Source organism: Alnus glutinosa, chromosome 1, assembly GCF_958979055.1.
Source record: "Alnus glutinosa chromosome 1, dhAlnGlut1.1, whole genome shotgun sequence".
NCBI classification, from domain to species: Eukaryota; Viridiplantae; Streptophyta; class Magnoliopsida; order Fagales; family Betulaceae; genus Alnus; species Alnus glutinosa.
Genome location: NC_084886.1, coordinates 7078468 through 7097246, shown reverse-complemented (window position 1 = coordinate 7097246; position 18779 = coordinate 7078468). Strand labels below are relative to the sequence as shown.

General features: G+C 33.9%; 2 protein-coding genes across 4 annotated transcripts; one reads left to right on the top strand and one right to left on the bottom strand.

Moving 5' to 3' along the window:
• Nucleotides 1–746: 746 nt before the first annotated feature.
• On the bottom strand, nucleotides 747–5727 carry LOC133869352 (uncharacterized). 2 transcript variants are annotated; one of them, XM_062306330.1, is made up of 9 exons: nucleotides 5552–5727; nucleotides 5237–5454; nucleotides 5045–5159; nucleotides 4502–4591; nucleotides 4070–4243; nucleotides 3850–3969; nucleotides 1608–1718; nucleotides 1077–1158; nucleotides 747–983 (listed from the first exon to the last, which is right to left on the bottom strand). In XM_062306330.1, exons 1-9 carry the CDS (start codon nucleotides 5714–5716, stop codon nucleotides 925–927), a joined length of 1134 nt encoding a protein of 377 aa, XP_062162314.1. In that variant the 5' UTR covers nucleotides 5717–5727; the 3' UTR covers nucleotides 747–924. The 2 variants fall into 2 exon arrangements, with proteins under 2 accessions (XP_062162314.1, XP_062162320.1); XM_062306336.1 differs by lacking the exons at nucleotides 747–983; nucleotides 1077–1158; nucleotides 1608–1718 and adding an exon at nucleotides 3352–3731.
• A 5193-nt stretch (nucleotides 5728–10920) lies between these two features.
• LOC133869340 (beta-glucosidase 40-like) lies at nucleotides 10921–17758 on the top strand. Of its 2 annotated transcripts, XM_062306316.1 has the most exons (13): nucleotides 10921–11535; nucleotides 14460–14526; nucleotides 14673–14731; nucleotides 14808–14883; nucleotides 15131–15202; nucleotides 15393–15480; nucleotides 15587–15842; nucleotides 16221–16336; nucleotides 16492–16715; nucleotides 16875–16906; nucleotides 16989–17091; nucleotides 17187–17295; nucleotides 17401–17758. In XM_062306316.1, the coding sequence occupies exons 1-13, from the start codon at nucleotides 11395–11397 to the stop codon at nucleotides 17573–17575; spliced, it is 1518 nt and encodes a 505-aa protein (XP_062162300.1). In that variant the 5' UTR covers nucleotides 10921–11394; the 3' UTR covers nucleotides 17576–17758. The 2 variants fall into 2 exon arrangements, with proteins under 2 accessions (XP_062162300.1, XP_062162307.1); XM_062306323.1 differs by lacking the exon at nucleotides 14673–14731 and having other exon boundaries at nucleotides 11396–11535.
• Nucleotides 17759–18779: the final 1021 nt, after the last annotated feature.

Genomic DNA, 18779 nt, shown 5'->3' with positions numbered 1-18779 from the left:
CTATTGAGCTATTTGCAAATTAATGAAAACCCATTGACTAATTTCATATTTTTCCCTTTTTCTTTGTGGAATTTATATATATATTACCATATTTTCATATCGATCTATAAAGCAGTAATTTTTCTCTTTTTTTTTTTTTTTTTTTTTTATTTTTTTTATATTCTTCATTTTCTTTTATCTTTTTTTGTAAGCCTTCCTATCTTAGGAAACAGAGTATCGAATCTAATTCCATTCTCCCTTATCCGAAATTTGGTCTTCAACTTTATCTATACAATCAGCAGATAAGAACAAGAGGCAAGAGATATTAGGCAAAGGCCAGCACAAAGATGCCCTTGTAGAAGGATGTATCCTATGAAAAATGTTATCATAGTACTAAAGTTGAAAGGACAAACTCCCGCTGCATATTACATACAATAATGGCCAAAATTAGACTAGCTATTCTTTTCAGTTTTGTTGCAGTATGTACCCGTTGTTCATTAATATTGCTCCACAAATAGGAAAAAATTTAAGAGAGAAGAAGAAACGAATGCGGTCTTGTTTTCCCTTCTGCTTAAGCTGTATTATCAATCAACCTCATGCAACATCAGTAAAACAAGCAGAACAAGTGAAGAAACTAAAGAACCCAATGACAAGTCCCAAACTGACTACTAATCACCAACTGAATTCTCCAAAAAAAGGGAAAAATTACCGTCATTATATTCTCATGTAATCTGTAATCAAAACTTAGCAAGAGAGAGAAAATAGGATACATTAGAAAGGTTGATTCATTTATTTCTTGTGTTGCCAAGTTGATATTTGTTGATTTAGGACTTCAAGGAATCAAGACAAATGTATAGAATCGGCGAAGCTTCTGGATTCCTATTCTACCCAAATCATGATTTACAGCTTAACTTTCTAATTTTTGTCAGTTTACTAGTATTATTATCACTGAGTTGTGCAATTGCTGAAGGAATCAGTAAGAACGTCCTCATTCAGGTTATGACCTGCAATACAAAACAAATAGATAAAAAGACTAAAATAGGAGATTAGATTACTTTTCAGAACTTGACTTGAAAATAACATGGCCTAGAGCATACCTATAAAAACTATCTTGTTCATCTGACTTTCCCCACCTTTCCATTTGCGAGATGGAATAATCTCATATATCTCCCTCACGGCCTGCCAGGAACATAAGGTTTTTTAATGACAACATCCAACAAAAATTAAATTCTCCAAAAACAAAATAACTGCATCAGTAATTTCAAAACTTATAAGAAAGCAGAAGAACTGACAGACTTGGAGATGTAAAGAATATGATGGCAAAAAAAGTCAATATCATTATATCAAGGGTGGCAATGCCTTGAAGGCTAAAATAACCATTCATAATTGAGTAGTTTTGATCAATATTAAAAGTACTACATCAATTGAAAATGTTTTCTAGAAGTCACTCAAAAGGCAACCAAGAAATTCCACCATTAGAATAATCATCGCAAGACTGGCAATTATGTAAGAGAAAACAGAAGTTTGACTTAGAGCTAGATCACCAGTGATGGTGTAGGTCTTATGCAGCACAAATATAACTTCCAATTTAAAGAACACGCTTGAAGGCATTTGATGTCAAACAATACCTGCAAAGTATGTAGTTGATCAGAATTTTGAATGCTTAGAACTCCTTTGCAGCGATACACTTCCATACCATATTTCTTATCCCAAAGAATCTCCTCAATCCATAAACGAACCTACAAACAATTGATGATCAGGCATGATGTCATATGCAAATAGCTACTAAGACGACGGAGGGCTGATTCAATATGATATAAAATAAATACTGGAGGCAGGCATCCTCAGTCAAAAAATATCGTAACAAAGTTGTATAATCTGACATGGATGTGATTCTCTGAGTTTATCTAAGTTTTCACTAATGTGGTCAAGTGGCTAAATACAAGTTTATCAAAAATATTTATGACAGAGACCAAGACAAAAAGATTAACTATTGTTTGTGATATGTTTTGCAAATCCTAAAATTGCAAGTATTGGCACTTAAAAGGAATACTGGAGATAGTGGCTCATATTTATGAGTGTAGGACCCCAAAGGGTAACTCAATCGGCTGGGGACCACACCTCATAAAGTAGAGGTCACTAGTTCTAATCTCTCTTTCCCCCTCTCATTGGTCTAAAAAATTACTTAAAAAAAATATATATTTATAATGAGTGTTGCACCATTTCCTAGGTCCAAAGGGACTTAGGATGATGCACTCAAATAGTAAAAAGAAACAAAGAAAAAGATATGGGCTACTTCGAGAGAGCCTTGATCTCCAAAACAACCAATAAGATCTATGTTTGATTATAACTCAGCATGCTTATTCCTTGAGTAGGATTACACTTAAATAGATGACGGCTAGGTCATAAGACTTAATCATTAAGTATAGCCGTCATAACACAATACAGGAAAATAAACTAAGTATAAAAAATACATTCCTTATTTAGCTAAGACACTTAGGGAAAGAAAATATGGAGAAGTATTCTACTCCTTATTTGGCTAGAGGCTTCTTATTATGCTAGAGGCGGCTAGGGTCAAATGAGGCTAGGGTTAGGGTGTGCTGCTGCAGTGCCACGTCAGCCCTAGCTTGCTATCCGTATCATCCCTCCCCACTAACAACTTCCTTGTCCCCAAGGAAGAGTTCCAGCTTTGCACAATTCCCTCCCTGTCCTTCCACCCTTGGCTCCAACTCTTCTTTCTTTTTCACATTTTGCTCCAGCATCTTCTTGTTGTTTTCCTTTCTCTTCCTGAACCAAGCAAAAACAAAAGCTCTCTTCTTTACCTCTCTCGCACCACAGTGAACACGAGTGACTCCTAGAGGCATGGAGGCGCAGCGTGAGTTGATGACAACACGTTTGGAAGGTTAGGTCCAGTGCCTTCTACATTTACAGCCGGGGTGGGCTGATTTGCAGTTGGTCAACGGTGGTTTAGTGGGACACTGGTGTGGATGGATTTTTGTTGCTTCGACCGCTCTTTTCTTCCTCTTTTTTGTGACGGTGGCAGCTGGTGAGGTAAGTGTTATGTTTGAGGCTTGGCTTGCTGAAGAGGTGCGTTGTAGAGAAAATCTTTCCATTCTTTTCCTGATCTCTTCCATCTGTTTGCTCGCTTCTTCTTTGTACGCAAGGAATTCTGACCGCATCTTGTCTAGCCTCGCTCGTTCCTCTTCATTCCAGAAAGGCATGGTGATGATGTGGATCGGAGATTGTTATAGAAAGCAATCAACCTTTGCTCTGATACCACTTGATCCAATCAAATAATAAAAAGAACAAAGAAAAGGGATATGGGCTACTTCGAGAGAGCCGTGATCTCCAATGGCTACTTCGAGGGAGTCGTGACCTCCAAGATACAAACAAAGGTTTTAGGTTTTCATAATATTCAGCATGCTATTTTATTGATTAGGGCTACACTTATAAAGAAGACGGCTAGGTCATAAGACATAACCATTAGGTCTAGCCGTCATAACATAATGCAGGAAAATAAACTAAGAAGGAAATAAACTAATGGAAAATACATTCCTTATTAGCTAAAACACTTAGGGAAATAATATATGGAGATTCTACTCCTTATTCACTGCTGTCTTGGGGATTCGGTATTGCCACGTAAGTCCTAAAATTCTGAACGTATCATCCCTCTCCCCTAACATCTTCCTTGTCCCCAAGGAAGAAATCAAGAACTTGAACTTGGACCATATCTTGATCTTTCCATGTAGCTCCTATCGGGTCATGTAAACAGTTGTCCAAAGGTTAAATAAAGTGCCAACAACTTCAACAATAAACACCACATCAATTTTCCGCAACATGATTGATATGACAGATGTTTCAGAAAACTACCTTGTCAAGATCAACCTGTCGTGGCTCACTAATGCATAAGGTCCTCACACCACTATCATGAAGATCCCTGGTAGATAGAGAACGGCTTTCTTCCAACAATGCTTCTAAATGAGTGGCATGCTGAAAAGGGGGAAAAAAACCAGTAATGTTAGTTCAATAAAGTCAGTATGAACTAAGAAGATAAACTAGCAGATGAAAAACAAAGATACATATAACTAACTGTAGCATCATAGGCCCGACAGTTCAATAACTTAGGCAAGTCAACTTGACACCGAACAGAACGGATGATGCTGACAAGGGAGTTAATGTTATGAATCTCCTTCTCCAGTTCCTCCAGAACACCTTCACAACCCTCTGGAGAAACCAAATCAACCTTGTTGAGAATTATAACATCCTACAAAAAAAAAAAAAAAAAAAAAAAAAAAAAAACTTAAAAGTCTCTTAAGTGCTCAATACTAGACTATATCCATCAAATCAACCTAAAATTGCAAATGAAAAGAAAACAAAGAAAGAGAAGCAAAAGACCACGCATTGGTTATATTAATAATATAAGATAAATCACAGCTGCAAGTGTTGGTTTTTTCAAAACCAAAAAGAAAAAGTCATTTTGTAGCCAAAATTAGCCATGACAGTGTAATAACAAGATCATTACCGCAAATGCTATTTGAAGAAAGGCTTCAGGAAATGAAGATGACGCTTGACGCTCATTGAGCTGAAAACGAAGGTTTTTCGCATCAACAACCTATTAAAAACAGCATATTATTCAAAGTAAGATATTGACAAGTAAGAAAGGTAGCTAGTAACTGAACAAGATTACAAAAACTCGAGAAAGAAATTCAAATTTGTGATAAATAAACAAGTGTAAAAAAAAAGGCATCAATCAGTGATAAATCAAAAGGTACTCAAATACATAGCAATAAACAATACAATCCAGCTTTCAAATGCCAAAACTTAGCGGAAGAGGAAGCCCTGATATATAAATAGGATACATATTATGGTACACAAACTCATAAGCTTTATCTTATCTCGTTCTCCATCTCACATCTAATTTTGTAACATCAAATTCTATTACATAATGATACAAATGATCTATTAGCAAGAATAAGTACACAAATTCGACAAAACAACGATACCAAATGTCTAATTATACAGTAAAATCATAAAATGAATAGATAAATCATAGAATAAAACTTACGGTGATAATCGAATCGAGCCTGACCGCTGATTCCAGCTGATCGTCCAACCAAAGAACAGATGCAAGTGGAGCCGGGTTCGCCAACCCCGTGGTCTCCAGTAAAATGTGATCAAGTCTACGCTTAAAATACACGAATTAAAACAAAAGAAGAAATCACACATCGTATAATCGAGCTAATGAGTAAAAGCGTACTTTTCCTTCCTCTGTACAAGTTGCTCAAGCGCTTGAACTAAACTGTGCTTGACAGTGCAACAGATACAACCATTTGCTAGCTCAACCCATTCTTCAACAAGCGCGCCGCCATCTCCTTCGTTGATCATCGCTCTTTCTACTCCAATTTCCTCACCGAACTCGTTCAAGATCACCGCTATCCTTTTCCCGTGTTGCGAATTCAGTATGTGATTCACCAGCTGAGTGCAAAATCATTCATCGCAGCTACATTAAATAAATCACCGAGTTCCAAAAGTTTTTAGAAATGCAAAAATCTAAGCAGCTTGAGAGCTTTACAGTGGATTTTCCGGCTCCGAGATAGCCTGTGATGACGGTGACCCCGACGCAAACGTCGTCGTTTTCCGGTCGCCTTGAATTGAATTGTTCGTGGGGGTAGGGTTCCAATATTTCTTCAATTTGAACTGCGAGAGGCGCCTCTTCTTGTTCTTCGTCGTCCTCCATTTTCTATCGCATTGCTCCATCTGTGTGAAGCCTTTGTTTATATTTATACTCAAGTACCGAAGAAAAGTAGAAAGAAAAAATGGGAACGGATGCTTTCAATGGTTGGGCCTCAAAATGTCAGCCCAGGCTCAGCCATTGAGAAGCCCAATTATCGCAGACGGCCCGGCCCGGCCCGTCCATTGATTACTCATTTTACGCATGGTCGTTGTTTTCTTTTCTATTTCTTTTTTCCCTCAATTTATTTCCTCTTCGAAAACGAAGGCATCATATAAAATGGAATAATACTATGAGTTACTCTTTTGTTATTTTTGTGTTTATTTTTTTAAATGATATAGCTTTTAAAATTATTATTGAGCTTGTGATTGATTACTATTGAATTTTATTCAAATAATAATTTTAAAAGTCACGTCATTTTTTTAAGAACACATGAATAACTTTTAGAATTATTCTATAAAATGTGCTTAAGGATTTGTACAGTGAACCAAATCTAACTTCACATGAGGAAGGACACCCATCATAGCACTTCAGCCCGTGCCCGTTTGGCGATGCTTTTTAGGATTTTTTTTTTAGAAGGACAAAAAAAAATTATTAATATATAGACAATTTAAAATATGATATACTCACAAAATACTCAAAACTATTTTTATCTTTATATCACATCACAACCAAAAATATAAAAAGCATATAATCTAAAAAGTTTTGTTAATCAAACCCATTGTTCTCAATCTCAGGAGGGTGTATAGCTTGTTCAAGAATGTCAAGGATTCTTCATTGAATAGAAGATTTGTTGAGTAATGGTACTTTCCTGTTAGCATATATTTGATATTAGTAATGTTAGTTCAATAAATATTGTATGGACCTTTAAGCTAATCAAACCCAAGCTTAATAGCTCATAGGCTAACCACCGAAATTTTCATTTAAAAAACATATGATAGCCCGACCCCTTGAAAAAATAAATTATATATATAGAATGGCCATCTCAAAACATGATATGACACTCTTTATCACTATTTTTTCGACTACTACTGTTCTTCGTAGCTTCATTTTCTTTTCATTAATTCGGCTCTTTTCTTTTCTTTTTTTTCTTTCGGTTTTCATTTTCTTTGTGCCCCCTTTTTTTCATTTTCTCTCTCTCTCTCTTTTCTACAAGAAAAAAGTGTAAAAAAACTAAAATATACATATTACATAAGAGTAAAGTCTGTAGAAGATTTGATATTCGATAAAATCATCTTTCTCTTCTAGTTCTAATCTTTTTCTTCATCTTCCTCATCTTTCTCTTCTTCTTAGCTTCTTCTCTTAACTAATCTCATTGTATATATTTTAATTTGTACTTCAACTGCACAAGCCACGTACACCCACATTGACAAACAACACAAGACAACTTAAATTGTTACGTACGTTGACTCGGTGCCAAGTCTCATTCATGTTGTTGTTGTTGGTTTTTTTTTTTTTTTTTTTTTTTTTTTTTTTCTGGGAGCATTATGATGATTTTTTTTTTTTCATAAGCACATTATGTTGATTGTGGTGCAATGGTTTTCTTATTTTTCCTTTTCTTTTTCTGGTTATTTGTTCGGTTTTATTTTTGTTTTTATAACAAAAAAAAAAATAGAGAATCGGTAATTACTTGTTAAGTTGTTTGTCAAATAAAAAATTATGACATGCATCTAAGTAAGTTTAATTTGTATTTTTTCACTTAGCTTGTACATATACTTCTGTTAACTTATAGCAAGAATAAATTATATCAATTGCATAAGATATATAAATATATATATATATATATATATATATTCACTAATTTGATCTCCCAATAGAAGTTTTGTTTTGATTTTCTGTTTTTTTAATAGATACTAGAAAATGAACTACAAAGTACAAACTATTGGCTTAACGTAAACAAAATACAATATTATAGTTACTGTAAAGCTCGAAATGAGGGAGGATCATTTCTGCTAGCTAATTATTGGAATTGAGAGAACACGAGAGTTGATGGGAATGCTGCCAGTTTTGAATCTGGCTGCGGTCCAATGTATCATATTACATAATGAACACAAAAATTTATATTTCTATTGACTTTTTGAGATGACCACGAAATATCAGCGGAGATAGAATGAATTATATTGTTGAAAGTTGAAGAGACCAATCTTAAGATATATATCCCATAGAAGAATCTTGACTACCCCCACTGAACTTATGAATATCCGTCTTGTACAGTTGGGGTTTTGTTTTGTTGTGTTTTTGTTTTTTAATTATAATTTTGTTTTGATTTTTTCTTCTTCTTCTGATTTTGTGTTTTCAATCACAAGTGTACATAAGAACAAAATAGCAGAAAGAGACAATGAATCTAATTAAATTAATTTCTAGCACCTCACCAAGTTACCAACGATGGCCACGTGGTATATATGTTTCATTTGCTTCAAAGTTTAGACTACCTTTGCTCGATAAAGTAATTATAAGACAAAGGATTTTTCCTATCTAAAGATTCTTAGCTACCCCAATATTCATTTTCACGACATATATCTATCTAATCAAAGCAACGTGCACTGAAATATCACCCCTACCACTTGACGTGGACAATACTTAATCATTGCTAAACTTGATACCCATTGTTACAAAAATTAATTAACTTACAATTTTTTTATAATATTATCTTAATAAATTGATTGGTACTCGTCTGAGTATATATATATATATATATATATATATATATATATATATATATATATATATATAAATTCTTATGCTAAATCAAAGAGAGAATTCTTAATAGTCGCATGCGCCTTGATAAACTAACGTGTCTAAAAATGACAAATTACTTTTATCATAAAAGAAATGAGTGTACATGCAGACGAGAATGAAGTTATTCGCAATATCTGTAACAATATCCGCAAAATACAGATAATACTTTTACATATCCTCATCTGCGTCGTGTTTTTTACTATACGCATCCCCACGGTCATTACAATTATTATCCGATATCCGCATATTTGGCTTATTTTAATCTTTTAGGCATTTTTTGGGTCTTATTATGACTTATTTTAAACAATTTTGAAAATAATGTGCCGATTTTTATTATTTTTGGCTCTTTTTTTTTTTTAAGCCCTAATCTTTTGAAAATATATTGATCTCACATTACTGTTGTCTTTTTGCTAAATTGTTCCAAGATAAAGCATCATACCCAACCAAACCAATGTAAACATAAGTTATTCTTTCTTTTTCTTTTTTTTTTTTTTATTTTTATGAATAAGTATAAATTGATATTAACAAAAAGAATAGTACTGTACAAACACCGACAAAACAATTAATCCACAAACAAAACAGAGGAAACTTTTGTAAACTCATCTACCAACTAACAACCTGATTAAACCAAAACATTAACATCAATGTTCCAGTTCAAATTTATCTTCCCCGAAACTCTATACCGGACTTCCCAGATGATAGATTTCAATATCTGTTCTTCAGTTTTGATCTGTCATCCATGCTGAATAGCATTACGAGCCTTCTAAATTTCAAAAACAGTGGCACTCAGCACCAACTGACAAAGAACCCCTCTCATGGCCTTCGTCCTCCAGCTTCGACACCCTTCTTCAAGAATATCCTCCCAATCATTAGGAGGATTCGGTATATTACACCGTTCCATACAAGTTTGCCATAAGCGAGAACAAAACCCACAATCAAAAAATAAGTGATTTCTACTCTCTATACCATTCCGGCAAAATACACAAGCAGTGTCGCCCTTATACTTCCATGCAAGCATTTGATCTCCAGTTGTAAATCTATTCTTAAACACCAACCAAAGAACATACGTTATACTTAATCTAAAGCGACATCATTTTTGTATTAAACACCAAAACGATGTTAGTTTGGTGAATTTATTAAATATAATTTATATAAAAAATATATATTATATATAAAGTGTATGTAGAAACGGTTAATAACCCATCTGTATATCTTAAAATTGTTATATATCCGTATTTATATATGCGGATAGAGAATGTGAACTATTAATATTTTCATTCACGTACACCCTTAATAAAAGATATCGGCCTCCTTTGAAATAATGTGTCCTTTTAAAATATTAGAAAAATTTACCGTTTTGCTAACCCTTCTATTCACAACTTAATCAAAAAATTAAGTTGATGATCATTGGGGAGGGGCCAGAGGGCGGCGGTGTGTGGAAATAATTAAGATTAAGGAATTAAGTGCACGACAGCCACATTGCCAATGACACGGGATGTCGCTTCCTAGTCAATCATGTTTTTAAAGAAGCTATTTGTGTCAATGAAGTGGTTAGTACGTATATTTGTACCACGTCACACTCCTCAAACCTAGGATATACGGTTCCTATCAATTTTATTTGAAATTATGTTTAGAATTTAAAATGGATAGATTTACGGCGTCTTTTCCTTTTGGTACTTTGGCTCAAGAAAAACATGAAGTGTCTCATACTCATACTATATATCGTTACTATCGCCATAAAAAAGAACGTATATACGTAACTGAACCCCTTTGAGACACAACACGTACGTAGACGCTAGGTATATATGTTCGTTACTAACTAATTAAGGATCATTCATGACGAATGATCTTTCACCATTTTGACAAATAATGATGCTCGATCTGTTTTTCGTTATTTTGTAATGAGAAGTGATTGTTACATTCATGCTGCATAATTTTTGCACTCACATCAGACACAAGAAAGTGAAACTCAGTGTGTAAGTCCCACTTTATTGTATCTGGTATAAGTGCACAAATTGTACAGGTAAAGTGTAACGATCATTTTCCTTTCGTAATTGCTTCGCATATGCATGCATGCCACCATGGTCCATGCCATGCATATCAAACTGCACTATATATATATATATATATATATATATATATGAAAAGTGTGGGCCAGCTAGCTGGCCATTAGAATCCAGCTCCTCCACTGAATTGATACTCTTACTTTCTTTTCAGGGTGCAAGTTTTCACGCGCGCTGGTGCAAAGGGAACTAACGCTCACACAAATTGCGACGGGCCCATGACAGAGAGCATGTCCACTGCTAGCCACACAGATATCACGCTCCAGATTGTCGAGTGGGATGACAAATCCAATTCCTGTGAGCACAAGTTCCCGAAGAGCTACTGTGGCCGGCGAATCACATACGTATTATCCAAAAAAAAAAAAAAACAATGTCATCTCAAACTCCATAACAAGAAAAAGCAACAAAAATAAAGCACACTCCTATACATATATGAAAGCAAAGCAACCCCGTGGACGGTGGATGCTTATTATCGTAAGAAAGCGTGTGAAATGGGGACTTTGCATTCACACAGCCGTCAGGCGAACCCGAACCCAAAAAGCCACCATCTTTTGTAGCGGCGTACATTATGATTAGGATTATGTGCACACAAACCATCATGATTACCCAACGACCCATTTCACATTGTCTCACTACTCTACTCTCTTCCAATCTCTCTCACCATTCCTATCTTTCTATAAATAAATCCAAACCAGTATCAGTCCGTGTACAGGTTGAAATATTTCTTTTCTTTCTTTATATATATCTCTCACAGTTGAATTATTTTCTTCCTCTAAATCCAAACCAGTCCTAGTCCGGTGCCTGCAGGACCGAATATATATAAATATATATATATAACCTCTCTCTGTCTCTCCGCCATCAGAAATCCATTGAGCAGCTACAATGGTGAGAGTGAGAAGAGGCATTGCTTTGGTAATACTGGTGGTGGTGGTGGTTTGTAGGATCCAGACGTGTTTGTCAGATATTAGCAGAGCAAGCTTTCCAAAGGGTTTTGTTTTTGGCACCGCCTCTTCTGCTTTCCAGGTTGGTCCTGTCCCACTCCTTTGTTTTATTTATTTTTTTTTTTTTCCTTCACTGGAAAAAAAAAAAAAAAAATCACACCTTTTTATGTCTTGTTGGACTTCGAAATGTCTGGTTTACATGTGATAGTTTGGTGCTTTTCTTCTGCGTATTTTTCATACATGACAGGTGCAACCTTGACTAGATAAAGAATATATCGATAGTTAATGTTCAAAGTTTAAGAAAAAGAATTCATTTTAATTTGCTTTTCTCAATCTTCGATTCAAGGGCTCTTAGAACATTGGTGTTTTTCCACTTCAGAAACTGATACGTACGAACTGGGGAGGGACGCTTAGAGAAAAAAGTAATACGAACTGTGGAGATGAGAATGGGCTTGGGGAAACGTTTTTCTGTTTTTTTTTTTTTTTTTTTTTTTTTTTTTTTTTTTTAACATAATTATTTTTCTTGGATTTATTTTCTGGGTTTCTCTCTCTGAGGGCATTTTCGTCAAGTAGAGTGTTGTTCGGTTATGATTAGAACCGGTGGGCAAAAGCCACAATTTCTCGAAGTACCAAAAAACAGGGATGACAGGGGGAAATATACCGTTAAGAACACCTGTTTTTTTCAATTCTTCTCCATCTTTCAACCTTGGATTTCGCGAGTGAATAACTTTCTTGGACAATTTCTCGGGGAAATTTTATAAAAATAAAATTTAAAATCCAAAAAATAGGCATAAATATTTTTAAGTTACTCTATTTCTAAAAATCTCCATTGTCTTCATCCAATAATAACGTAGTTTTTAAAATTATATTTGGGCTTGTGAATTAATCATTATTAAATTTTGATAAAAAGGTAATTTTTAAAACCAACAACTCAAGTGGTGCCCACAATAGTATATGTGATGTCATCAAACTAAAGAATATGAATAACTATTCTATTCCACCGTTCTTTATTTCCAGTAATAACTATTCATTTTTTAAAATGAATATTCATTCTGCGTACCAAACGAGGTCTTAGTACCAATATATATGAGAAGTGTAATAATTCCATTCTGTGTACCAAATGAAGCTAACATTCGTTTGGTTCACGAAATAGAATTCTTGAATAGAATGATCTTCCTATAGATTAGTCATTACTTTGTTTGGTAAGAGTCTATTATTTGGAATAGTTATCCCAATGAATTTGTTATCCTACAATACGGATTTGTTCTCAACTAATTTTTGAAATTTTTTTGTAATATGATTGATTAAGACTAACTCGTTAACATTAGTGACAAAACTAATTAAGGGGAGTTGGTGATGGGGGTCATGGCCCCCTTCAGCCCCAGCTCTAAAAATATTATTAAAAAAATATTTTTAATCTTTAAATTTGTTAGAAAAAAATAATTTAGGTCTTAATTTTTCATATTTTGGCTCTTGAATTTTTCTTTTATACAGTTCAACCCCCTTAAATTTGAATTTTCAATTTCGTCCCGGGTTAATATTGTAAAATAAAAATATAGTTTCTAAAATTTCTCACACACACATATTAGTAATATATGCTAGATACTATATTTTATCTTACAATTGTCCAATAATATTGATGGGCACTTTAAGTCAACTATGGGATTTTTTTTTTTAATTTTATTTATCAATAATTAATTAATGGGTTGTTAGGAGTGCCACATCAGCCTCGTTGGATAGAATTATAATATCTAGCATTTCTCTCTCTCTCTCTCTCTCTCTCTCTCTCTCTCTATATATATATATATATATATATATATATATATTATTGAATAATGATTCAATGCCACCTAAATATACAACTTTTCACCACCTTGCCTATGTGGCAAGGTGGTCCTCCACTACTTTTTGAGTTTTTTTATTTTTTAAAAATAAATTAAAGTGGGGGACCACCTTGCCACATAGACAAGGTGGTGAAAAATTGTATATTTAGGTGGTAGTGAATCATTACTCATAATACATTGCCACCCAATATACAACTCCTTACCACCTTTGCTTATGTGGCAACTTTTTTGTTTTGTTTTTTGAGTAATGATTCACTACCACCTTTTAATACAACTTTTCACCACCTTGCTTATGTGGCAAGATGGTCCCCCACCTTATTTTATTTTTAAAACCTAAAAAGTAGTAGGGGACCACCTTGCCACATAAGCAAGGTGGTGAAAAGTTGTATTAAAAGGTGGTAGTGAATCATTACTCTTGTTTTTTTTTTTTAATTTTTTTTTAAACAATCATTAATACACACACACACACACACACAAATATGGCATAAATCAACATTTATTTAAATTTATTGAATTCCTTAATATAAAAATTTTCATTATTATTTTTTCAGGAAAACTTCACTTATAACTCCTGATCTCTTTGCAATTAAATACTCAAACTTTAAAAAGTGTCAATTTAGGGTAATCATCTTTCATTTTTTTTCAATATCAACAATTCGTTAGAATTTTCCATTAAATTATGTCAAAATTTCCAAAAGATCCCTAATATTTTTTTAGGAAAAGAAAGAAAGAAAAAATTGCAAGGATTTATGTGTTGGTCAGAATTTAACGGAATTTGTAAAAAAATCCATCTTTGAATCTTTCAAATTTTTATGATTTTTTTTTTTTTTAAAAAAAACAGGGTTATTTTAGGAATTTTGATAGGATTTAACGAAAAATTCTAACGGAGGGTTGAAATTGAAAAAAATTGAAAGATGAATATCCTAAATTGACACTTTTTAAAATTTGAGTACTTAATTGTAAAAGTGATAAAAGATTAGGAGTTATATATAAGTGAAGTTTTTCCTATTATTTATATTATTCTCTTAGACATTTTCACAAAATAAAATAAAGTAATAGTGAAAAATCCTCACATAGCACGGATTATAGCTAGGCTAGTTAATATAAATAATAAAAGAAATGTAATTGTAGCTTAAAATTGACAGAATTGTCTTCTTTGCAGTATGAAGGAGCAGTGAAGGAGGATGGGAGGGGACCGACTGTTTGGGACACTTTTTCACATTCTTTTGGTAACTATATTATGATTGTTGCATATAGTAATTATAAACACACACGGGGCATATAGTAATATTATTTAGTAAACTGTTATATGATCACTATACAACTTTGGATGACTGCTCTAAATGTTGTTTACCTTGCACTCGATCTGTTACAGGCAAAGTAATTGATTTCAGTAATGCCGACGTTGCTGTGGATCATTTCCACCGTTATAACGTAAATCTCCTCAAACCATTTTTTGTTTCTTTAAATAGGTCAATTAATGTTGTAAATCATTTGTTTTGGCAAACAGGAAGATATACAACTTATGAAGGACATGGGAATGGATGCCTACAGATTTTCAATTGCTTGGTCTCGGATTTTCCCTAGTAAGCCTTCTTTAAAACCAGCATTTATGCTCTATCTAGTACTAATACAATATCAAGCAAATAAAAGCCTTCGGTCAGCAGTTGCAGTGCTTAAATCAGAACATTTTTTGGAATGTGGATGGTTTAAGGATGGATTAGCTTACATGTTTTACTGGTTATATAATATGTAACTGTTCAAGATCTTGCAACCTTATTTTAATAGGATAATTAAAGACGAATTTTCTCACTGTGAGTTCCTTCCTGTCAGACGGAAGTGGTGAAATCAATCAGGCAGGAGTTGATCATTACAATAAACTCATCAATGCTTTACTGGCCAAAGGTATGCTTACAATATATATGTAAATCAATATCGTGCAGACTTCACTATAAAGCTTGTTTCCGTCGTTCGCCTTTTATTTACTTACTAAGGGATATTATTAGAATATAAATTAAACGATGAAAACCATCCATTCTCATTAACTTAAACTTATGAGATAAATGATGATTTAACAAATGCTATGTATGTGCAGGAATTGAACCATATGTGACCCTCTACCATTGGGACCTTCCTCAAGTCCTGGAAGACAAATACAATGGATGGTTAAACCCCAGAATCATGTAGATATATGATCTTCTTTTGTACTTCTCTTCCCTTTTTTGTAAATGTGATGAGAAAATATGTTTGCAATTCAAACAATTTATGTAAAATCTTGATCGGTTGCAGAAATGACTTTGCAACATATGCGGACACATGCTTTCAGAAATTTGGTGACAGGGTGAAGAACTGGATCACATTCAATGAGCCGCATACATTTGCTGTCCAGGGGTATGACGTGGGTCTCCATGCTCCGGGACGGTGCTCCATCTTACTTCACCTCTTCTGTAGGGCGGGAAACTCTGAAACTGAGCCTTACATTGTTGCTCACAATGTTCTTCTTTCTCATGCAACTGTGACAGATATATACAGAACAAAGTACAAGGTACGATGAACTTAGGGTTTGGGTGAAACCGTGAAGCAAGTCCTTGGTATTTGGTGTACATTAAACATGACTTCATAAACATATTCATGCTTGCATATGTTTGTGAATGAACGATATGCATTTCAAGGCAGAATTATGCTAAAACACCACGTACCCCAAAAGAGATTTTTTCACGTGAAATATTTAATTGAAATTAGAGTTAGGTAAACTGTAGAGTCGAGATTTGAAGTCAGAACCTATGCTTTAATACTATTTTAAAACACTGCATATTCCAAATGCTTAAGCGGGTAGAAAAGATAAATTTAATCATTTAATCAATACTTTAACAAATTCATGATTGACTAAATTTAAACAACAGTGCTATTGGTCTTTCTGCAGTCAAAACAGCATGGATCGGTCGGGATTTCATTTAATGTCATTTGGTTTGAGCCAGCAACAAACTCCACAGAAGACATTGAAGCAGCTCAAAGAGCTCAAGATTTCCAGCTTGGCTGGTAATCTTTGATCACCTATGCATATTTTGGTTCAATAAGTGTTTGAAGGAAGAGAAAAAAAGATAACTTTAATTTCAGCTATTGGACAGGCAATATAACTGATTGTTTACTACATATTCCAGTAACTTAGTGGAATTGTTATGCTCTAATTGCAGGTTTATTGAGCCTTTGATCTTGGGGGATTATCCAAGGTCGATGAGAAGTAGAGTAGGAAGCAGGCTTCCAGAATTTTCTAAATCTGAGGCCGCTCGTCTCAAGGGTTCTTTGGATTTTGTTGGCATCAATTACTACACTACGTTTTATGCAAGAAATAATTCAACTGATGTAATTGGTGTACTACTTAACGACTCCATTGCAGACACTGGCGCCATTACCATTCGTAAGTTAATAATGATCCTTTTATTTATTGATCCCTTGCTTAATTTTTATGATCTTCAGAATATTGTGCCTATAATTACCAAACTAGAGATTTATTTCAACTCATTAGTTTTTTTTTTTTTTTGTATTCTGCTTTCCTTCTATGTCCCCCTGCTTTCAGCTTTCAAAGATGGAAAAGCTATTGGAGACAAGGTAATGGAATAGAAGCAAATATAATGCAGACAATATAATGTAATGTACGTGGTTATATATTCTTATCCATGATGAATTGCAGGCAAATTCTATATGGTTGTACATAGTACCTCACGGGATAAGAAGCTTAATGAATTACATAAAGCAAAAGTATGGGAACCCTCTGCTTATCATCACTGAAAATGGTAAGCCTGATTGAACTTGAACATATATACTTTGTCCTTATTGATGCTTCAGAAGGAAAATCTAATGCTAAATCTTCTGTTTCATGGTTGAACAGGGATGGATGATGCAAACAATGCACATATCTCCATAAAAGATGCTCTAAAGGATGAGAAAAGGATCAAATATCACAATGACCATCTAATGAACCTGCTGGCTGCAATCAAGTGCGTAAATCCGTCTGTTTACATTTATGTTATGTAGGCACATATTCCCTGTCACATGTTGGTATGATCCGATATGCTAATTTGCTTTGATCTTTGATGATGCAGGGAAGATGGGTGCAATGTGAGAGGCTATTTTGTATGGTCTTTATTGGATAACTGGGAGTGGGCAGCTGGATACACTTCAAGATTTGGTCTCTATTTTGTTGATTATAATGACAAGCTCAAGAGATATCCTAAGAACTCTGTCCAATGGTTTAAAAACTTCTTGACTTCTAATTAAAAAATAAAATGGAGAAAATGAAGTTGCAGCAACCCTACATTTCCAAACCAACACATATTGAATGTACAAACAGTGTTGGATTCATTTATATATATATCAAGGCACGTTAATTTTAAGAAATTGTGAGCTTGTTTGGCTAATCTTGAATCCAAAAACAGCATGCAGATTCTATGTTTGGCTTTAGGATGATGAGTCGTTACAGTTAAACTCCAATAAAACTAGTGAAAAAATTAAAATTTAACCACGCAGAATCATGTTGTTGATGTTGAAATTCAGCACTTTTAGCTCCATCTCGTTGGCTTTCGTCATGATTTTTCATCTTCCAGTTTTTTGGTTGGACTGGGAGCACCATTATTGTGTGAATCTAGCTCGCATGGGGTTGGCGTTGGTCTTTTTTTGGTGTGAGGCTTGCGAAATCATTTTTCACGCCCACCATAAAACATTTCTAACATGCAATAATTTGCCCTTTTTCTTTTTTCTTTTTTTGTAACATTCCGCCTTTTGCAAAAATGCGTAAGTGAAAATTTTGATTTTTACGTGACATTACAACATCATCAGAGTTATAAATTGACAATGAAATATACATTTTTAATGATAACACATCAGAGCTTCTAACAAAAATACTTCAATATATATAAAAAGAGTGTAATTGAATAATTACACATTAAAAATAGTATTTGTGCCACATATGACATGGATAATTTACAAACATTATAATCATAGCACCATTAATACATACCAACAAAAATATAAACATTGTTCTCCGAATATTATAATAATGGACTAAACATAGTAGTCCACAAAAATGGGAAGCATCCTAGCCTCAGATACTGCCAACAAGATCATCTAAGGGACTGGACAATCCTGATACTCCTCCTCTTCATAACCTGTATTAATATATAATACAGAGAGAAACAATAATACAAAAATACCTAGTGAGTCCAATGTTTTCAATAATAATATGATTACCGATTTATTTGAAATAAAAAACACAATGTAATGACATAATAAAATAACAATTTTATATGCACAGTCTTATTTATTTAAATAACTATTTTCTTCTTGCATTCATCAAATAGAGACGTAACTCATGTCTAACGTGTTATAGGAGACGTAACTCTCATTTAGCGAGTTCTAAGGAGACGTCATTCTTCTAATAATTTATTATCTTTTTGGCACAGGCAGACGTTACTCCCTGGTCCGT